The sequence below is a fragment of the Esox lucius genome, chromosome 10, assembly GCF_011004845.1.
Source record: "Esox lucius isolate fEsoLuc1 chromosome 10, fEsoLuc1.pri, whole genome shotgun sequence".
In the NCBI taxonomy this organism is placed as follows: Eukaryota; Metazoa; Chordata; class Actinopteri; order Esociformes; family Esocidae; genus Esox; species Esox lucius.
This window is the reverse complement of record NC_047578.1, coordinates 903,786-924,494: the sequence shown is the minus strand read 5'-3', so window position 1 is coordinate 924,494 and position 20,709 is coordinate 903,786. Positions and strand designations below refer to the sequence as shown.

General features: G+C 44.1%; 3 protein-coding genes across 5 annotated transcripts; 1 reads left to right on the top strand and 2 right to left on the bottom strand.

Annotated features, from left to right (window-relative positions):
* Nucleotides 1-44: 44 nt before the first annotated feature.
* Nucleotides 45-11,561, bottom strand: LOC105009640 (tissue alpha-L-fucosidase). Of its 2 annotated transcripts, none has more exons than XM_029122700.2 (8): nucleotides 11,310-11,561; nucleotides 9,872-10,006; nucleotides 8,048-8,294; nucleotides 7,208-7,284; nucleotides 4,319-4,442; nucleotides 2,002-2,192; nucleotides 1,570-1,669; nucleotides 45-1,282 (listed from the first exon to the last, which is right to left on the bottom strand). In XM_029122700.2, the coding sequence occupies exons 1-8, from the start codon at nucleotides 11,408-11,410 to the stop codon at nucleotides 1,145-1,147; spliced, it is 1,113 nt and encodes a 370-aa protein (XP_028978533.1). In that variant the 5' UTR covers nucleotides 11,411-11,561; the 3' UTR covers nucleotides 45-1,144. The 2 variants fall into 2 exon arrangements, with proteins under 2 accessions (XP_028978533.1, XP_012990897.3); XM_013135443.4 differs by lacking the exon at nucleotides 11,310-11,561 and adding an exon at nucleotides 10,529-11,291.
* Nucleotides 4,474-7,200, top strand: LOC117594958. Of its 2 annotated transcripts, none has more exons than XM_034294667.1 (2): nucleotides 4,474-5,627; nucleotides 5,712-7,200. In XM_034294667.1, exons 1-2 carry the CDS (start codon nucleotides 5,316-5,318, stop codon nucleotides 6,624-6,626), a joined length of 1,227 nt encoding a protein of 408 aa, XP_034150558.1. In that variant the 5' UTR covers nucleotides 4,474-5,315; the 3' UTR covers nucleotides 6,627-7,200. The 2 variants fall into 2 exon arrangements, with proteins under 2 accessions (XP_034150558.1, XP_034150559.1); XM_034294668.1 differs by having other exon boundaries at nucleotides 4,475-5,816; nucleotides 6,006-7,200.
* A 2,210-nt stretch (nucleotides 11,562-13,771) lies between the features above and the next one.
* On the bottom strand, nucleotides 13,772-18,736 carry zbtb8b (zinc finger and BTB domain containing 8B). Its single transcript, XM_010899960.5, has 5 exons — nucleotides 18,600-18,736; nucleotides 17,757-18,072; nucleotides 15,548-16,550; nucleotides 14,960-15,138; nucleotides 13,772-14,462 (listed from the first exon to the last, which is right to left on the bottom strand). The coding sequence occupies exons 2-5, from the start codon at nucleotides 17,928-17,930 to the stop codon at nucleotides 14,091-14,093; spliced, it is 1,728 nt and encodes a 575-aa protein (XP_010898262.4). The 5' UTR covers nucleotides 17,931-18,072; nucleotides 18,600-18,736; the 3' UTR covers nucleotides 13,772-14,090.
* Between the last annotated feature and the right edge of the window lie 1,973 nt (nucleotides 18,737-20,709).

The following is a 20,709-nucleotide window of genomic DNA, read 5'->3' as shown; positions in this document are numbered from 1 at the left end:
GGCAGACACCAGAGTGTAGAATTAAATTATTAACAGGCGATCAGTGTTGATCCAAATGTTTATTGAAATGATATGACAGTCTCGAGTTGAGATATCAGTTGACATTTAAAATAAACAGTGGCAAAATCTCCCCAATTTTAAAATACAGAAAAAAACTAAATTCAAGGGACATAGTGGTAATTTAGAAAATAATAGAAAATTATTCAGGTGTGACATTTGAGCCACTGCATAAAGAGACATTTACGATATTTCACAGGCTCTATATGACAATGAAGTTTCAAGAGGGTCTGTTGTCAACCAAGAAGAATCCTACACAGATATGTTCTCATAAAATACATACGATTCTCTTAGAATGTCAAGCTCATCCTCTAAACGAGAAGTGAATTAGTGCCAGAATGGACAACAATCAATAAACTGGTTGTAAATACAATAAATAAAACTAAAATCATTGTATTTGGTTTAAAACATTCTCTAAGACCTCAGCTGTAATTGTGCATACCTGGTGAGGCCATGAGCAGGGTTAGTAGGCCGAAATCCTAAAACAACAGGATCCTCTAAGTGGAGGTAAGTCTGTTATGAAGAGATGCTCTGTGTTTTAGACAAAGATCAACTGGACAGTCTCGGTAGCATGGTGAATCAAAGAGACATGAACATTGTGCAAATCATTTTTTGTTTTCTCGTCTTGCCGTTATACAGTATTATGTTTTTAATGCAGTATAATCAGCAGTGTGTTGTCTATAACTGTAATCTGTCATGTGTTTGATGGCAGTAGTTGCATGTCGGACAGCTCATGGGAAACCTAAATAAACTATACGCTGAATTGTCTGCACCCAGTTGCAATGTCAACCAAAACCCTGAGAAGAAAGAATTATATTTGGGTTGACATTTAAGAAAATCCCTTTTTCATTATTATAATATAAAAGCGAAACAACTATTAAAACCACATTTAGATTTGTTTCCCTTATTTTAATAAAGAGGCCATTGTTGATAGCAGCCATACAGAATGTCTTCATATTGTTTACAATCAGGCAACAAGGCTCTGTCTGCATCACACAAATCAGGAGTTATAAAAAGACACATTTTAACATTGAACATTTTTTTTTTTCTCCAAACTTAAAACCAGTTTGTGCTTGATTCACCAGGATCATGCCACTTCCACCAGCTTCAGTACCCAGGCCTGACCGTGGGAGACTGGCGTGTCTTCAGGCATGAGGATCACCATGCCCGCAGGCTCTGTGGGTAGCCACTTCAGAGGAACAGACGGGTTGTCCAGCAGTGTGACCTGTAAACACGGGCCGGGACAGAGATAGCCAGTTAGCCTGTGGCTTCACTCGGTAGCTTCTGTCCATGGTCAGATGGGCTCAGACGGGTCTTGGTAATGTATAACAACTCCAACTATTACCACAGCCCCTCAGATACATGCTTTCACTTTGTAGAAATACTGTCGACAGTGGACAAATATTGTAAAAGACAATTCATAAGCAACAGTTCTCTGGGTTTGTTACTTCTTAAGCCTGTACGGGATTAAACAAAATATCTGTGCTCAAGGAACCACTGTAGCCAACTTACAATGGTGTCCTTGGTGGTTTTTGGCACTTCCAGATTTAGCATCAGCTTGCTAGGCCACTCCAGCATGATGGCATACACTGTGTTGTTCTTGGAGGTGTACCTGTGCAAGGACAGAACACAAGCTTCATTCAGAGACACACCTTATGGTCATTTCCACTGATCTGTTCTTTTCTTCCCGTCTAATCTGCGAATGGTTTAGAATGAAATGTTATATTTGAATGTTTTTTTTTTTTAACTGTAATTTTTGCAGATGTTCGTACCCAGAGGGACATACGGGAGCTGTTAGGGATCACTGTCTTGCTTAAAGACAGAACCACACTTAATGACTGACAGAGAGATGGGCCCAACCTTAACCTCAGAACAGTATTTCCCATTGGCTGCCACCTATTCAGTCTCTGTTTGGGATCAGTAAGGTATTTTACTGTCTCTCACCAGACCGGCACGGTGGTGTTCTCCCCCTGGACTCTCCAGGGTTTGGAGGCATAGATGGCCTCTCCGTTGACCGCCAGCCAGCCCCCCATTCCCCTCAGACGTTCCTCAAAGAGAGGGGAGATCATGCCGTCCTCCATGGGGCTAATGTTCAGCAGGTAGTTACCCCCCAGGGCCACCACATACACCATGTCCTGACAGAAGGAACTGTTAGACAGGGGATCTACTTCCTGACAGAAGGAACTGTTAGACAAGGGATCTACTTCCTGACAGAAGGAACAGTTAGACACAGGATCTACTTCCTGACAGAAGGAACAATTAAACAGGGGATCTACTTCCTGACAGAAGGAACTGTTAGACAGGGGATCTACATCCTGACAGAAGGAACTGTTAGACAGGGGATCTACATCCTGACAGAAGGAACTGTTAGATAGGGGATCTACTTCCTGACAGAAGGAACTGTTAGACAGGGGATCTACTTCCTGATAGAAGGAACAGTTAGACAGGGGATCTACTTCCTGACAGAAGGAACTGTTAGATAGGGGATCTACTTCCTGACAGAAGGAACTGTTAGACAGGGGATCTACTTCCTGATAGAAGGAACAGTTAGACAGGGGATCTACTTCCTGACAGAAGGAACTGTTAGACGGGATCTACTTCCTGACAGAAGGAACTGTTAGACAGGGGATCTACTTCCTGACAGAAGGAACTGTTAGACGGGATCTACTTCCTGACAGAAGGAACTTTTAGACGGGGGATCTACTTCCTGACAGAAGGAACAGTTAGATGGGATCTACTTCCTGACAGAAGGAACTGTTAGACAGGGAATCTACTTCCTGACAGAAGGAACTGTTAGACAGGATCTACTTCCTGACAGAAGGAACAGTTAGACAGGGAATCTACTTCCTGACAAAAGGAACTGTTAGACGGGATCTACTTCCTGACAGAAGGAACTGTTAGACAGGGGATCTACTTCCTGACAGAAGGAACTGTTAGACGGGATCTACTTCCTGACAGAAGGAACTTTTAGACGGGGGATCTACTTCCTGACAGAAGGAACAGTTAGATGGGATCTACTTCCTGACAGAAGGAACTGTTAGACAGGGAATCTACTTCCTGACAGAAGGAACTGTTAGACAGGATCTACTTCCTGACAGAAGGAACAGTTAGACAGGGAATCTACTTCCTGACAAAAGGAACTGTTAGACGGGATCTACTTCCTGACAGAAGGAACAGTTAGACGGGGACCCATGTCCTGACACAGCAGCTGCACATCACAATGTCCCAAACACGTTTTATTTTCTATCCTAGTAGAGGCCCGAAAATCTGAAATCCATGTGACTTATGTCCTATCTTAAACCTATTCAGTGCCCTAAAATTAACCTCAATAACCTTTATGCCCTAATGTTACCTAGCCCTAACGCCTAACAATAACCCATAATGCCGTAAAGTAACCCCAGTTATACCACTTTAATGTTTTACTGTAAACCAAACCCTTGAGATGGAAACATTATGAGGAATGATTGGTCAGGTACTAAAGCACAACGGGTTGTATTTGGTCAATATACCACAGCAAAGGTCTGTTGTCCATATCGTGACTGGATAAAGCCCTTAGCTGTGGAAAATAACACAAACCCATGAGATGCCTTACTGCGGTTATAAAACGGTTTACAGAGCAAATAGAACAGTAAAAATAAAGGTCTGGTCCCATTCGTGGTATACAGTATCATGCACCATTCTGTCAGCCAATTTGCATTTCCAGTTCGACCCACTCAGTTTATAATACCCAGCTCCTGTAAATACCTAAACTTTGAAACTAGTACAAAATCAGTTAACATGATCTGGACCAAGTAGGAAGAGAGGAATAAATTATGAAACAAATATGTCTTTCTGGTCAGCACAGAAAACAAATTGCGCAAGCAACAATTATTTCCCAGCTGGAATATTTTGAAGTGCTATACTTGCATGCCTCAGCTTCGACACTAAAACCTCTGAAAGCAGTCAGCATTCAGCCTTGAGTTTGTTCACTGGTGCAAACTCTCGCTGCACAAATCATTGTCTTTTATATACTTCAGTTGGCTGGGACTGTGACTTTGAGAAGGCTGTTTTTCCAGAAACCAGTTTTTTTAGAAACAGCCGCTATCAAACACTCTCTCATGACATACTAGTTCTGGAGGCACCACAGATCAATTCAGAACTGGGTAAAACTGCCTTTGAATATTAAACGTGAAAAAAAAATAGAGAGAAGGAAGAAAAGATACATCCTTTAAAAATATTTAAACTGAGCCTGAGTTTGTCATTGCTTCCAGCGACTCCTAACCTGTATGATGGTAGGCAGGTCCATCAGCTCGATGAGCTTCATGTTTCTACGGTAACCCCAGGAGCGGTTGTCAACCGACTGGCATTTTTCCCACTTGTGATCTGGCAGAGTGCCTGGAGTGAACCTGAGACAAAACACAAGGAATGTAGTTAGCATCAAATCAGAAGTTCAAATAGAAGTATTAATTGTATGTATATTACAGGTGGAGTGTATAGATGTGTGGGTAAAATTGTCGTTGTGTTATTCTAGATGTGCAGTCAAGGCAAAGGAGTAAGGTGACGATTAACCAGGATGCAGAGATAACAGCAATAAGGTCCCTGAGGTAGACATGTATATGTAACAACTGTAAAAAGGCAAGTATGATGGCAATTCTAGATATGCAATGAGGCAAACTGAATGTGCAACTGAAATGCAGGGATAGCAGCAGTGAGGTTTCAGAGGTAGACATGTACCTGTAACATCTGAAAACTTCCATTATCAGACTGCAAGGCAGTGTCAGAGTTATACAAATGGAGTAGTGCAACAAAATCAGGGCAGGGCAGAGTGTAAAGCTGTGGAGAGGATGTCCTCTGTAGACCTGTTCGACCGGTAGGCAAACTGGTAGGGATCCAGTGTTGGGGGAGGCAGGACTACGGTCATTCTAAACACTTCCTGATTGTGGGGGTGAGTGCGGCAGGTGGGATGTTATTCAGGCTGGATGCAGTCGACTGCTTCGGCACTGGTACAATGGTTGCAGTCTTGAAGCATGTGAGGACAACCGCCTGGGCCAGTGACCGGTTGAAAATGTCAGTAAACACCTCAGCCAGCTGCCCAGCACATGCTCTGAGCACACGCCCGGGGACGCCATCAGGACCATTGTGTGATTCACCCTGCTCATTGCAGATGACACATCTACTGTGGATAGTCTGAGGGGGGGGTGTCTTGAGGGAGTTCAGCTTTAATGGCTGGCTCTTTGTTGTTCCTGTCGAAGCGAGCATAGAACCTGTTTAGCCTCTCGATGTTTAGCCTGTCCGATATACTGCGTTGTCAGTCCGATATACTGCGTTGTCAGTCCGATATACTGCGTTGTCAGTCCGATATACTGCGTTGTCAGTCCGATATACTGCGTTGTCAGTCCGATATACTGCGTTGTCAGTCCGATATACTGCTGTGTCAGTCCGATATACTGCTGTGTCAGTCCGATATACTGCTGTGTCAGTCCGATATACTGCTGTGTCAGTCCGATATACTGCTGTGTCAGTCCGATATACTGCTGTGTCAGTCCGATATACTGCTGTGTCAGTCCGATAAACTCCGTTGTCAGTCCGATATACTTCGTTGTCAGTCCGATATACTGCTGTTTCAGTCCGATATACTGCTGTTTCAGTCCGATATCATGCGTTGTCAGTCCGATATACTGCTGTGTCAGTCCGATATACTGCTGTGTCAGTCCGATATACTGCTGTGTCAGTCCGATATACTGCTGTGTCAGTCCGATATACTGCTGTGTCAGTCCGATATACTCTGTTGTCAGTCCGATAAACTCCGTTGTCAGTCCGATAAACTCCGTTGTCAGTCCGATAAACTCCGTTGTCAGTCCGATAAACTCCGTTGTCAGTCCGATATACTGCTGTTTCAGTCCGATATACTGCTGTTTCAGTCCGATATACTGCTGTTTCAGTCCGATATACTGCTGTTTCAGTCCGATATACTGCTGTGTCAGTCCGATATACTGCTGTGTCAGTCCGATATACTGCTGTGTCAGTCCGATATACTGCTGTGTCAGTCCGATATACTGCTGTGTCAGTCCGATATACTGCTGTGTCAGTCCGATATACTCTGTTGTCAGTCCGATAAACTCCGTTGTCAGTCCGATAAACTCCGTTGTCAGTCCGATAAACTCCGTTGTCAGTCCGATATACTGCTGTGTCAGTCCGATATACTGCTGTGTCAGTCCGATATACTGCTGTGTCAGTCCGATATACTGCTGTGTCAGTCCGATATACTGCTGTGTCAGTCCGATATACTGCTGTGTCAGTCCGATATACTGCGTTGTCAGTCCGATATACTGCTGTGTCAGTCCGATATACTGCTGTGTCAGTCCGATATACTGCTGTTTCAGTCCGATATACTGCTGTGTCAGTCCGATATCATGCGTTGTCAGTCCGATATACTGCTGTGTCAGTCTGATATATTGCAGATCAAGGTCATAGGTTTAAAAAATCCCACCTTTACATGGCAAGGTAATACATTCTCTTATTATAATATTTTAATACCTGTCCAGTCCTCTCATATACACACGTGGATGTTTCGTTCCTACTGGAGTTGAATGTGTGTGCCTGTTAAATTACCCTAATTAGGGCTGCACAATTTGGATAAAATATTGAATCGCTATTTCTTTGACAAAAATTGCAATTATGGTTGATTTGTGGGTCGCTCACTCGCTCAATTACTCACTCACGCACGCACTAAGAGACATTTGGTCTTCTTGGCCGGCTCCGCTTACACGGCCCAGGAAAAATGGAGGTCATAGCCCACATAGTGTGCTATTATACTGAATAAAAATCTAGTTACTGTTCAGTGTTTTTGAAAGATTTTATACAACTACCAAATTGAAGGTGAAGCATGTGTCAAAACGTAACTATTAATTTAATTACTCATTTAATACAATGGTATTGGTGCAGTTGCCATAGCTAGTTTGGCAAAACCCCTCAACCTTTGAGGTACATTTTGTTGCGCTTCATGCAAGTTGTCTTTCACCTTTTTGGAGCTGAAAATGGTGTAGGTTGGTGATTTGGATATTGAACATGTCAATATCACAATGACAATTATAATTGGATTAATCGTGCAGCCCTAGCCCTAATGCATTGACATGTCAAGGGTCAGTGTGGACGCCAGGAGACTGTTTACCTGTCAGCACAGTTGTAGTATCCACCATGGGTACAGTAACAGCCCTTCCCCCATCTGTCGTTGACCACCACATAGTCCTGCCAAAACACATGAGAATGCTCCCGGTTAAACTGCTGTCACAATGCTCCCGGTTAAACCGCTGTCACAATGCTCCCGGTTAAACCGCTGTCACAATGCTCCCGGTTAAACCGCTGTCACAATGCTCCCGGTTAAACCGCTGTCACAATGCTCCCGGTTAAACCGCTGTCACAATGCTCCCGGTTAAACTGCTGTCACAATGCTCCCGGTTAAACTGCTGTCACAATGCTCCCGGTTAAACCGCTGTCACAATGCTCCCGGTTAAACTGCTGTCACAATGCTCCCGGTTAAACTGCTGTCACAATGCTCCCGGTTAAACCGCTATCACAATGCTCCCGGTTAAACTGCTGTCACAATGCTCCCGGTTAAACCGCTGTCACAATGCTCCCAGTTAAACCGCTGTCACAATGCTCCCTGGTTAAACCGCTGTCACAATGCTCCCTGGTTAAACCGCTGTCACAATGCTCCCTGGTTAAACTGCTGTCACAATGCTCCCTGGTTAAACCAAAACCACCAGATGACTGAGTTCTGATTCACTCGTAACACTTGTGACCTCGACAAGTACTAGTAAAAAAATATGTTTAAGTGTTAAATTCGCATTTAAACATTTTGGCATGGTCTACTTCCCAAAACGCTCACTATTCTAGGTGTGGCGTATGACTTATGACAGGAATCTCATTTGCCCTACTCAAAGATAGTGAACTATAAAGAGCAAACAGGGGGTGATTTGGAACACAGTTCTGCATTCCCTCAGACACTCACCTTGACAGGACTGTCGTTGTACAGCCAGGCCAGGAATTCTGTAGAGTTCCAGTAGGTGTCTGGTGCTTCCCAATCCCCATCGGACCAGATCAACTCCGGCTTGTAGGTATTCACCAGGTGGACCAATTCAGGAAGGGTCTTCTGGAAGACAAAGTCTTGGGTCTTGAACCCAGATGCTTTGTCCTTCAGGTAAAGTGGGTTGAACCATTCATACAGAGAATGGTACAGGCCAAAGTGTAGTCCCTCCCTATAGAAACACAACCTTGTTATATTGTGGGCATAAAATATGGATGACAAAATTAACCAATAGTTACATTAATTTGTATACTGAAATGTTGATCTGACTGATAGAATGAGGAAAGGTTACTTATTCTTTACTGTAATAGCTCCAGTATGTTTTGTCTAAGACCTAGTGTTACAGGGTGAATATCTACAGAGAGTATAACTGTGTTATGCTATTAACGCCCCAGTTCTCATCAATGGCCCTGAGGTGGAGCGTGCATCCAGCTTCAAATTCACATCTCCAAGGACCTCTCCTGGACCCTCAACACCTCTGCCCTGGTCAAAAATTACTTTTTGAGGAGGCTAAAGAAGGCCTGTCTGTCCTCCAAGATCCAATAACTGTTTGCCCTCCAACCATCAGGCAGGCGTTACAGGTCTCTTCGTTCCCACACCAGCAGGCTCAGGAACAGTTTCTTTCAATCTACTGCGACCCTGCTGAACTCCATCAGTATCCATACCCCGCCGCCTCTCAGGGACCTTGTTTCACTACTCCCTTTGTATTTCTCTGACACTGCCTTGCAAAGTCTGATAATGGAGGTTGTCAGTTGTTACACGTACGTGTCTAGCTTGGGAACCTCATAGCTGCCATCCCTGCATTTCCGTTGCACATGCCACCTTGCACAATCAATTTGCCTCTTTGCACATGTAGAATTGCCATCATGCTTGCATCTTTACAGTTATTACATATGCATGTCTACCTTGGGCACCTCATTGCTGCTATCTCTGCATCCCCGTTGCATGTTACCTTACTCCTTCAATTTGCCTCGACTGCACATCTAGATTTCCCTGCACAACTATTAACCCACTTGAAATCAAACACTATATTTAATACTTTTTGTAACATACAGTATACCTAATAATCTGCCCTCCTCTACTTGCCTTAATTGCACATTTGTACAGCATTTGCCTTCATTGCACATCTATACAATCCACTTGTAACATACATATACTTACTACTTGTAAATATCCTGGCCTTTTCCACTCACACCCCTGGGTTAGATGCTAACTGCATTTCCCTGTACTGTTCTTGTTCAATGACAATAAAGTTGAATCTGATCTAAATATTACAGTTCATCATATATAGTAATAACATCCTTATAAGACATTGTTTTAATGCATTGTAACCCTGGAGAGCGGTGGCTTTAAATTTCACACATCATGAAAAACTCACTTTTGTTGCCAGCGGTTTAGACATTAATGGCTGTGTGTTGAGTTATTTTGAGGGGACAGCAAATTCACACTGTTATACAAGCTGTACACTCACTAATTCACATTGTAGCAAAGTGTCATTTCCTCAGTGTTGTCACATGAAAAGATATACTCTTTTACTATATAATATAATATTTACTAAATATAATATTTACTAAAATTTGAGGGGTGTACTCACTTTTGTGAGATACTGTTTATAACACTGAACGCACACCTCTCAGTAACACAGAATATGAACACAGACACCCCAGTAACATAGAATATGAGCATAGACATCCCAGTACCACACAGACTGTGGCCACACAGAAAGTGTTTCCTGCCACAGTGCCTCACCTCTTGCGGACAGCCTCGGCCAGTTCTCCGACCAGATCCCTGTGGGGCCCGATGTCCACTGAGTTCCAGTTCCAGGATACTTCAGACGGCCAATTACAGAAGCCCTCGTGGTGCTTGGATACGAACACCACATATCTGACAAAAACACGCACACACGCGGCCACAAAACGAAAAGTGTATCAAAATGTAGTACAGACATTATCCTGAATGAGATTCTAATTTAATGAGTTGGTTTGGATTGTGTTGGTGTGCTTTACAACATTGGCAAGTTATCTCTGTAACAAAACAAATTATCAAACATGTCGGGGCTCCACTCACAAGCATTGAAACGGTGAAAATAACGCCATGCAAACTTTCATGTAGCTACTATCACTTCCAACTTGTTTGCATTTTCCTGAAGTAAAACATGCAATGTACATCACTTGTAGCCCAAAACAATGTTATAAAACAGTAATGAACACGATAGTTTGGACTAGTGATTGACATTCAATACTTCATTACCGTTCTTAACAGGCTAGATTTTTAACTATATTGTCTTATACATTTAAATGATGGCTTTTATTGTGATTAAGACAATCTGAGTGCTGCCAGCATAATATCCTACTGCTAAAATAACGCCAATGAAGCCTCGAATGGCCATCACTAGTTTGGACTTACTTGGCTCCAGAAGATTCAAATATGTCTGCCCAGTCATCTGGGTTGAAGAACTGCGCTCTGAAATTGTTCGCAAAATCGGTGTACTCAAAGTTCGGCGGGTAGTGTTTGTTCATAAAGTCAACCTCTGCCTCTCTCTGTGCACCTTTCCACCACCACCAGAACCACTCGCTGAACTGGCCGAACCCAGGGACGGAAAATACTCCCCAGTGGATGAAAATCCCGATCTTCGCCTCGTCGTACCAAGGTGGTAGCGGGCGGGAATCGATACTTGTCCAATTTGCCGAATATCGCACAGCAGTGCCAGGAGATAGTGCAACTACGGGGAATAGCAGCAACGTTTTCATTATCAAGTTAGTCGTACCTGCCATTTTCAGTTCTCTGTGTACGACCTAAAGTTAAGTGAGGCAGATCGCGCTCACATGCCTTTATTCATGTTTGTATCGATTTCCTTGATTTTAGAGGTAGTCACCTGACTCGCTGTGTAGACAGAAGACGAAACAGGAATAATCACTCTGTTGTGGTTGTCTGCCTCGCTCGCAGATCATCTGACGTTATGACGTCACGCCAGAATATGAGTTATTCAGTAACTTCCTTATTAAGGCCTTATTTATATGACCATCACCAAAACCTGTGTTCATGTGGATTGTAAAATGACTTAATTTTAGGATACCTCAGATTGACAACTTCAGTCTATTTGTGGAGAGCGCAATTTTTACTTACTTCCTAGTCTAAATTATATTTTCTTAAAACGAACGCTTTTCCGTAGTTGGACAGACCCTACCTTTCAGCCCTCAAGTTCCGTCGACAATGTGTGCTGTACTTCCGTTTCTGCTGGAACAGGGCAATGGTGTTGTTTGAGTCGTCAGATGTCCTGCGTAACATCCCAACCAAACTATTACATTACTGTCTGGCGTTATATTGTTTGTAAACTATCTCGGAGTCAGACATTTTTTTTATTTGGTCTACATGGTAGAGGAATAGATAAGGTTGCCTATTGAAATATTAGTAACCTGCTGAAAATGTTGTCTTACAAATGTGAAAGCTTCTTAAACAGAAGCAAATTTCACGAAAAGGGGAGGGACATAACTGTCCAATAGAAACTTTGGTTTTGCTTTTTGCTTGGTTCTTAAAATATACATTATTTCTGTAATATAATTTTTTTCAGATTAAATTGAATAATTATTATTATAGGGAAAGCATTAGAATAAACCATCTTATTATTTACAGCAGTCGGTGATTTTTTTTTTAGGGAGATGGTCAGTGAAATAATTCTTATAGTAGAGAGAGGTCTGGAGTTTGACCTATATAATTATTATTATTAAATTAATCCATAGATTATTTAGGGATAGTATAAGATTCGTTTGTTAGCTTGTTATACTCAGATGTTTGCTCTCACCCTCGTCATTACATGGTTAAAACTAAATCACGATATCATGGATGGTTAGTCCTCGGTCCATGAATTTCAGAGTGGTTGTATTCCAGTTTTTTAACATGGACAGAGGCAGGGAGAGTGTTTTGTTCGTCAGAAGCTGATACCCACTTTCAGGTAATACTTGTCTCAACCTAATCTAACATCGCTCATCCCATTGCCCCACCAGCTACTAGACCATCTCTATCCAATAGGTGCATCAAATAAATAAAACACATTTGTTTCACCCAAAAATCGTTAATATGGGCAAAAAGTAGACACTCCCTCAAACGTTTTGATCGAGGCTGGGCCAATCAGGGCTGTCACAACGCATTGGGGACATCCATGGCAAGCCGTTTTAACATTCATTCGCTAGAATGGATATTCCTTACAGATATCTGCAACATAATTCCGCCTAGTCAAAACTCCAATTCAAGATATCTATAACGGCATTCTGACTAGTCAAAACGGCAGTTGGAGATATCTGTAATTCAGGTTTGACTAGTCAGTTTTAAACGACTATTGCCATTCATGTATATGAGGTTTCTCATTAGATATCTTTACATCAGTTGCAGATACCCGCAATGTCTATTGTTGATACCTTCAACTGAATTATGACTAGTTGTAATTACAGTTCCAGATATCTGTAATTTAATTCTGTCACGATTCCACTTCAAGATGATATAAATCCTCCTCAATTTAAGATATCTAGATCGTTCTTTTGCAATATCGTAAATAACGTTTTAACTTGTCATAAATCAGTTGTAGATATCTTGAACTGGAATTCTGACTAGTCTGAATTAAATTGAAGATATCTGAAACTGGAATTACAACCAGTCATAATGTAACTTTCACTCTGCCTAGTCAAAATGTGATTACAGATATCTTGAATTGGGGTTTTAGTTAGGCAAAATGACGTTGCGGATATTTGTAGTTACATGTAGGAGTCAGGGGCGGGAGTGAGTGGCTTGCTTGTATTCAAACACGTTACTACTCTTCCACCGTATGGCAAGCATTAACCGCCATGTCAGACATGCGTGAGGCAAAATTGTTTAAGGCTGCAGGCAGTGCACGACAGGCGCTTTTCGCAAGAAATACAGAAGATTTACTTTCCTTCAAAAGTCGATTATTTAAAAGAAAAAAACTCTCGTTCGCCACAAAATTCCCGATGATAAGCTCATTCTATTTCATGACATTTTTTAACTATTCTATCCACAACTGAAACCGCCATTCCTGCTAATACCGAAATGCGTTGCTGGTCCAATGTGATCTGATGCCTCGCATGAGAAACGTCACGCAAAACAATTCGAAACAGTCATAAGAACGTTTGAGATATCTGCAACTACTAATTTGACTAGTCAAAATTAAATGACATATCTTCAGTTTCCTTTTGGGATGTGTAACGAGTCAAGTGTCGTTTTCAGCGAGGTCACTGCTGATATCTGTCATTCACTTTTGACTAGTCAAAACTGTCACGCCCTGATGTGACCGGTTGTCTTGTCACCGCTCCCTCGCCAGGTGTTCCCGGTTTCCCATTAGCCCTGTGTCCTTAACCCCTGTTCTCTGTTCTGGCAGTGGCCAGATCGTCTTGTACAGTCATTTCCAGCGTTCTGCCTGTCATTCTCTTCCCCAGTTGCGACCCTTGCCTGTTTTCCCCGATTACGAGCTTGCCAGCCCTACCCTGTACCGCCGACCGTCTGACCGCCCGACAACGAACAGAAAGTGTGATTTAGCCTATTAGGCAGGTAGTTCCCGAGCAAGACAAGTATTTCCCTTTTCACTAATATTTTCTTTAAGTTGCAGAACGTTCTGTTGGTAACATAACTGACAATGAAAACACCCTACGTGTATTTATTAGGATTCCATTACAAAGTGTTTTAGGTTGAAACGCGTTTTGTAACGCAAACTGTTTACTCCAAACATAATTGTGTTTTTAAACATTGTAAGCAAGTACACCACAAAAGACATCTTTCTGCTAGAGAATACACTAACATTAAAACCTGAACCAGGGTCCACTCAAGTTTGGTTTCTGTCCTCATTGTTTAATGCGACTCAAGTTCTTTGGTCCAAAATAATAGCCAAGACCAATTAGTCCTGGAACTCATCTCCACCTTGGATTCATCCCTTTTCTTAAACAGTAAGCACCAGACAGGTCTAATACTGTGTCCGGAAGTTGAATTCCTCCTTTTCCTGTCTCCTGTCCTTCATGTCCGCTGTGGATGGGATCTCTGCCAGTCGTCTGTGTAGGTCTGCTTTATCACCTAGTTCCTCTGTAACCCCGCCTCCACCATCCAGCTCATCCCCTTCATCCATGAAGCTGGGCCAATCGCTGTCTCCATCCCCGCGTTCCATGGGCTCTGGTTGGCCGTTGAGGTTGATGTGTGCAGGGGGTGAGTTGTCGTGGCCTGTGGTAGTGACACACGTACAGTTGTCACAGAGGCCAAATCGTTTCAGTCCGTGGGAGAGGGCTCCAGTGAAACTGCGTCGACACCCCTTACACACCACAGGCCAGCTGGAGCGATGCACCTGGTCGACAAAGACAAAACAACACTCAGAACACCTGGAGTGATGCACCTGGTCGACAAAGACAAAACAACACTCAGAACACCTGGAGCAATGCACCTGGTCGACAAAGACTAAACAACACTCAGAACACCTGGAGCGATGCACCTGGTCGACAAAGACAAAACAACACTCAGAACACCTGGAGTGATGCACCTGGTCGACAAAGACAAAACAACACTCAGAACACCTGGAGCAATGCACCTGGTCGACAAAGACTAAACAACACTCAGAACACCTGGAGTGATGCACCTGGTCGACAAAGACAAAACAACACTCAGAACACCTGGAGCAATGCACCTGGTCGACAAAGACAAAACAACACTCGGAACACCTGGAGCGATGCACCTGGTCGACAAAGACAAAACAACACTCAGAACCTTCATCAGAACACCTGGAGAGAAAAAATAACACTGAGCACAATCAGGGAGCAAAGAAATTCAGGACAAAAGCCCACTTACACTGAGCGAATGGCTGCGGAGGTGTTCCTGCCGCGTGAACCTCTTTCCACAGGTCTGACAGGGGAAAGGCCTCTCCCCAGTGTGACAGCGGATGTGTCTTTTCAGAATGCCCTTCTGTTTGGCCGTGTACGGGCAGAACGGACACTTATGGAGCTTCACCGGTACCAACAACCCATCGCCTACGTTGTAAAACAACACATCAGTGCACATGAAGTGATCATCTACAGGGAGACATTGGTCAAACAATGAATTCATCTGTATAAATCAGAAAGCAACCGATGCTAATCGTAAACTGTCACTGCTGGACTGTGTCCTGCAGGGGGCAGCACCACACAGTTGTTCTTTCAGTCAATGCAAAGGTGTTCCCATCACTTTTTAAAAGTTGTTCATATGGTGCTTGTCTTACATAGAACATTAATAAAAGGTACAGAAAACACAAAGCACTGAACTAACTAACCTGAATTATCTATTCAACGGTTTAATAATTAGGAGCACAAGTGGCTGTTTGAGAATTGTGTTACTAAATGAAAAACATGTTAACTAAGCAGAAAGAAACCAGCAGAGACAGTGATAAAACAAGACCATTACCTGTGTCCTCTCCATACCAGTCACTCTGAATCTCCATAATGGAGGATCCTCCCATCCCCAGACCCTCGTCCACCCTGCCTCCCCCAACTCCCAGGCCCAATCCCTGGGCAAACATCTGGCTGTGCTCCCCTCTGTCCCTGTGGGGACTGGAGCTGGCTCGTAACAACACATCCATGAACTGCCTGGCATGGCATCCCCCGAAGCCCAAAGAGGAACGCTCGCTGCTGGGCGAAGGGCTGGAGGATGGAAGCCTGTCGTGGTGGTTGTGGTGGTCTGGGTGGTGGTGGTGGTGGTGAAGGGGGGGTCCCATGAACAACGCCAGGTCTTTGGTATCGGGGGACCCCTCTTCTGGCTCATCATCAGGGTCATACTCGATCTTGGGGTGCACCAGCTCCATGGTCAACCCGGAGGTCGAGGAGGAGGAGGGGTTTGATTGGTTACCGTGTCCGTGGGGGGTCTGGCCCCCACTATGAGATGGGAACTCCCCGCGAGAGCTGCAGTCACTCTCAGAGTCTCTGCTGGGCCCGGGGGGCGTGGGGAGTCCTGGGGGCGTGGGGAGTCTGGGGATGGGGGTGGCCAAAGACAGAGGGTCTGCCACACCAGAAGGGGGAACGTCTGAAGCTCCGTTTGAAGCTCCGTTTGAAGCCCGGTCTCGCTCTAGGGACAGCGATGGAACGGACACCACGACACAGTCACTGGAGGAGGGGGGGGGCAAGGCAGGGGTCACGCTATCAGCCGGCCCCTCACTATCCCGCTCACGGTCTCTCTCCTTGTCTCTCTCCCTCTCTTTCTCTCTATTGCAGATCTCCAGAGAGGAGCGAATGTAGCCTTTACAAAAGGCCACCACGTCGGTCATCTGGAGGTAGCTGGCCGCTGACATCACCTCGATGACATTGTCACTGCGCAGGTCCAGGCGGCCAGAATACAGGAAGTCCAGGATGGCGGAGAAGGCCTCGGACGTCACGATGTCCAGAGAAGCCGTGCTGTGGCGCTGACCACTGTCCTGATGAGGAGGAAAATAGTGATGGGACAATCATTAAAAAACATGAAGGAAACACTTAAATCACACATCAGGGCTCAATGAGCATAAATAAATTAAAGATCAAAATGACTGTAATTAGTTGAGAACAAAATGAAGTAACAACGCTCAGTGGAAACCAAAATCACCAGCCGGTTGAGGGCTGGATTCAAACTCCCACCAGAAATCAAAGTAAACAACTGAAATCACAGGCTGTTCCAACGTGAGTGAATTTCATCATGCCCTTTCTATGGCCCTATCCAGCTCTCCTTGTGTAATGGCCTGTCTCCTGGTATCTCCTGCATGCTCTTGAGACTGTACTGGGAGACACAGCAAACCTTTGTGCGACAGCATGTATCGATGTGCCATCCTGGAGGAGCTGGATTGCCTGTGCAACCTGAATGGGCGGCAGGTACCGCCTCATGCTACCAGTAGTGACAAGGACACTAGGAAAATGCAAAACTAGAAAAGAATCAATCAGGAAGGATAAGGAGAGAGCAATTGTCTGTGGCCACCACCTGCAAATTAATTTCCTTTTTTGGGGTTGTCTTTCTGTTGCCTCTCCAATGCACCAGAACAGGCGATATTGATTCACAATAGCTTATGATTCCTAATTGGACAGATTGACATCCCTGAAGTTTAATTGACTTGGTGTTATACTGTGATGGTTACATGTTTTTGAGCAGTGCATTTGCTGATATTTGCCCCATACTGTCAAAACTACTCACTTTGGGAGCTAATTGATCAGTGATAGGGATTCTACTTACAGAGTATGCACATAAAACTAGTAGAGTGTTTGTGAATGGAACATTTGTGAATAATGTTCCCAGGATATATCTTTAAGTACACTAAACCTAATGAACAAAGTCTGTATGTTGAAGACTCAACAGTGCCATACGTTAGTGAATAATGTGTTCGTAGCTGTCTTACGACCCAATGAAACATTTGCTACAAACTTCTATTTAGTTTGGTCAAAAACAGGTTTAAATGAACCGACCGGCTTTGATTTGTCGGCCTACATAGGCACAGTTCAGGGTGACATGGCCGTTAGACCTGACAGTATGAGCTTGCTGGAGTACACCATGACACTGGTGTGATCTGTGATTTCAACTGAACAGGCAGCTCTTGCATACCATCAACTAACACCCTTCTTCAGCAAAGCTTTCACCCACTACCATATAGATGTCTTACCTGCAGATAGTGAACCAACAGGGCGCGGAAGTAGCCACTGCCGGCGAATAGGACATTGCGATGGGCCTTGAAAACCCTCCCCTCGACCACTATGCTGCAGTCACAGAAGAAGTCCCTCTTTCGCTGTTCATTGAGCTCACAGAGGAGCTTGGACTGGTAGCCTGACACCTCCATGTCCTCAACACTGCTGTGGTGACAGATGATTGCACCCTGAGCCACCCACCACAGTTAGTCACCCTGGATGGGAGGGTCCACGGAATGACTTAGATGGGAATCCAGAAAGGCAGTGAAAACGAGAAACTACATAAAAAGGAAACTGAGGAAGGAACCGTTAAATTAAAAAAAAAAAGAAAGAGAGAGAAAGAAAGAAATAGCAGTGGAAAAGAAAAGGATGTAATGGTTTATGGGATGGAGAGAAGTTGAAGAGGGATACAAACATTGAATGTCAGCGTGCCAGTAACGTCAGATAGGCCTATATTTAACCGAACCACTCAGCTAGTTCACCTCATTCCCTTCCCCCGTTTCACAACCTTTCATCCCTGAACCTCTGTGACTTATGACCCTACTAATAAACGAAATGACCCCGACAATTTTCATGCCTTCAATAACATAATCACACGATTAGGAATATAAATGTTTCTAATAAAAAGCCCTAACAGATGGTAAAAGAAAAATATTTATCCTTTAAGCTAGCCATTTTCTCTGGTTTTCTTAGTCAGCTAGCTAAATGTCAGGCTATCATGCTAAGCCAAATTGTCTGCAATGAGAGCTGGCTAGCTTACATTTATCAATCATACCGTACGAATAAATAAGAAATGACAAACATATAATGTAAAATGTTACCTAAATACAGGATGAAAGATGACGGTACAAAGAGCATAGGTAATTTTTTTAGACTTCCGTAGCTACAGAAGCTAGCTAACCACAACAACCGCTGCCCACTTCCTCATTCCTTCACTCTGTCACAGTCTGAAGATTCGACCAATGACTGGCGAGTAAAAAAGAAAAGGGGCTGGTTTAGCGCAATCATATCATGGGTAACTGGGCACGCTTTTATCTTGCAGTTATCTTTATTATCACAAGAGGGCAGAAAATAATTCTAAATCATTGTAGTGCTTTGAGAAAGTTTTTTTCAAAATCCATTTCTACAGTGTTTGCCTTTTTCTTTTTTTTTTTTGATCAGGGATAACATCCGTTACTTACTATTATCTCAAGTTATTACAATTAAAAAATGTCTCCACTCCCAGTGCACTTCATTATTGATCCAGGGGATATGTAGGTAAAAGAATACTTAATAATGTATTCAGTTCAATATAAAAGAATAACGTGGCCAGGAAGCTGGAATGTATTAACTCGTTTTAGCCAGACCAAAGTGGCAGGTGAGGACAAAGGCTAAGGATTGGTTTAGGACAGTTCCTACTACAGCCAGCTTTCCCTCTCCATCAAACACTCATTTCAATGTGTTCTGATTCTCTCGCACCCTGCCCATGCCGACCTTTGTCCTTGTTCTCGGCCCCACACCTTTGCCTCCCTAGTGCCCTTACTCCCGTGTGCCCTCGCTCCCTTGTTCCCTCGCTCCCTTGTTCCCTCGCTCCCTTGTTCCCTCGCTTCCTTGCGGTTGCCCACATTGTCCCCAGAGGAATTCCTGTTTATTTGCCTTTTCTTTCTGGAGCAAAAATAGTTCCCTTTTTTATTTTCGGACAGAGCAAACATAAACGTATTTAAAGTAGATCCTTTGAGGGTGAACAGACAGACCACACCCTTTCAGTACAATCCAGTGAAAAGCCCTCTGAAGCCTGGATTGTTTTGCCAAGGGGTCGCCAGTACTGACCAGGTGGTGGACTTCTTATTTGTTGTAGAGATGTTCCCATGGTAAACTGGATAGAACAAAAGGCGCACACACACACACAACAAGGTTTGGGATACCACAGAGTCAGCGTTCTATACTCAACCCCTTTGGAAATTGACATTTACTGCGCCCCAAAATAAGTCCCTTCACACTCATAACCCTGAAATAACCAAGAGGAAACTACTACTATGATTTGTCCCCCATCCCTGGAAATATCCAAGATCTGTCCTGTGGAGCTCAGAGTCCTGCCAGAACACATCCTAGATCTGTCCTGTATGGCTCAGAGTCCTGCCTGGACACATCCTAGATCTATCCTGTAGGGTTCAGAGTCCTGCCTGGAAACATCCTAGATCCATCCTGTAGGGCTCAGAGTCCTGCCTGGAAACATCCTAGATCCATCCTGTAGGGCTCAGAGTCCTGCCTGGAAACATCCTAGATCTGTCCTGTAGGGCTCAGAGTCCTGCCTGGAAACATCCTAGATCCATCCTGTAGGGCTCAGAGTCCTGCCTGGAAACATCCTAGATCTGTCCTGTAGGGCTCAGAGTCCTGCCTGGACACATCCTAGATCTATCCTGTAGGGCTCAGAGTCCTGCCTGGACACATCCTAGATCTGTCCTGTAGGGCTCAGAGTCCTGCCTGGACACATCCTAGATCTGTCCTGTAGGGCTCAGAGTCCTGCCTGGACACATCCTAGATCCATCTGTAGGGTTTAGAGTCCTGCCTGGACACATCCTAGATCTATCCTGTAGGGCTCAGAGTCCTGCCTGGACACATCCTAGATCTATCCTGTATGGCTCAGAGTCCTTCCTGGACACATCCTAGATCTATCCTGTATGGCTCAGAGTCCTGCCTGGACACATCCTAGATCTATCCTGTAGGGCTCAGAGTCCTGCCTGGACACATCCAAGATCTATCCTGTAGGGCTCAGTACCCTGCCAAATACAGGCCTGTTGACTGCCGTCTGACCTTATGGGATCAAGGGAGGTCACATGACTGCCGTCTGACCATCTGGGTTACCCTGTTTGTTATTGTCAGCTGTTTGCTGACCAAAATAAGCTTTTCCAGCTCATGACAGAGTAGTTACCAGGCTTCACTCTAGCCAAG

Excerpts from the sequence above, each read along its gene's own strand:
- zbtb8b (XM_010899960.5), bottom strand. The coding sequence starts at position 17,930 with ATGGAGGTGTCAGGCTACCAGTCCAAGCTCCTCTGTGAGCTCAATGAA. Across the intron at positions 15,139-15,547 it reads CTGGTATGGAGAGGACACAG|GCGATGGGTTGTTGGTACCG; the intron begins GTAATGGTCTTG and ends TTTACAACGTAG. Across the intron at positions 14,463-14,959 it reads TCCGCAGCCATTCGCTCAGT|GTGCATCGCTCCAGCTGGCC; the intron begins GTAAGTGGGCTT and ends TTTGTCGACCAG.
- LOC117594958 (XM_034294667.1), top strand. The coding sequence starts at position 5,316 with ATGTTTAGCCTGTCCGATATACTGCGTTGTCAGTCCGATATACTGCGT. Across the intron at positions 5,628-5,711 it reads AACTCCGTTGTCAGTCCGAT|ATACTGCTGTGTCAGTCCGA; the intron begins ATACTTCGTTGT and ends TGTCAGTCCGAT.
- LOC105009640 (XM_013135443.4), bottom strand. The coding sequence starts at position 10,896 with ATGGCAGGTACGACTAACTTGATAATGAAAACGTTGCTGCTATTCCCC. Across the intron at positions 8,295-9,871 it reads GCCGAGGCTGTCCGCAAGAG|GGAGGGACTACACTTTGGCC; the intron begins GTGAGGCACTGT and ends GTGTTTCTATAG. Across the intron at positions 4,443-7,207 it reads TACTACAACTGTGCTGACAG|GTTCACTCCAGGCACTCTGC; the intron begins GTAAACAGTCTC and ends GTTTTGTCTCAG.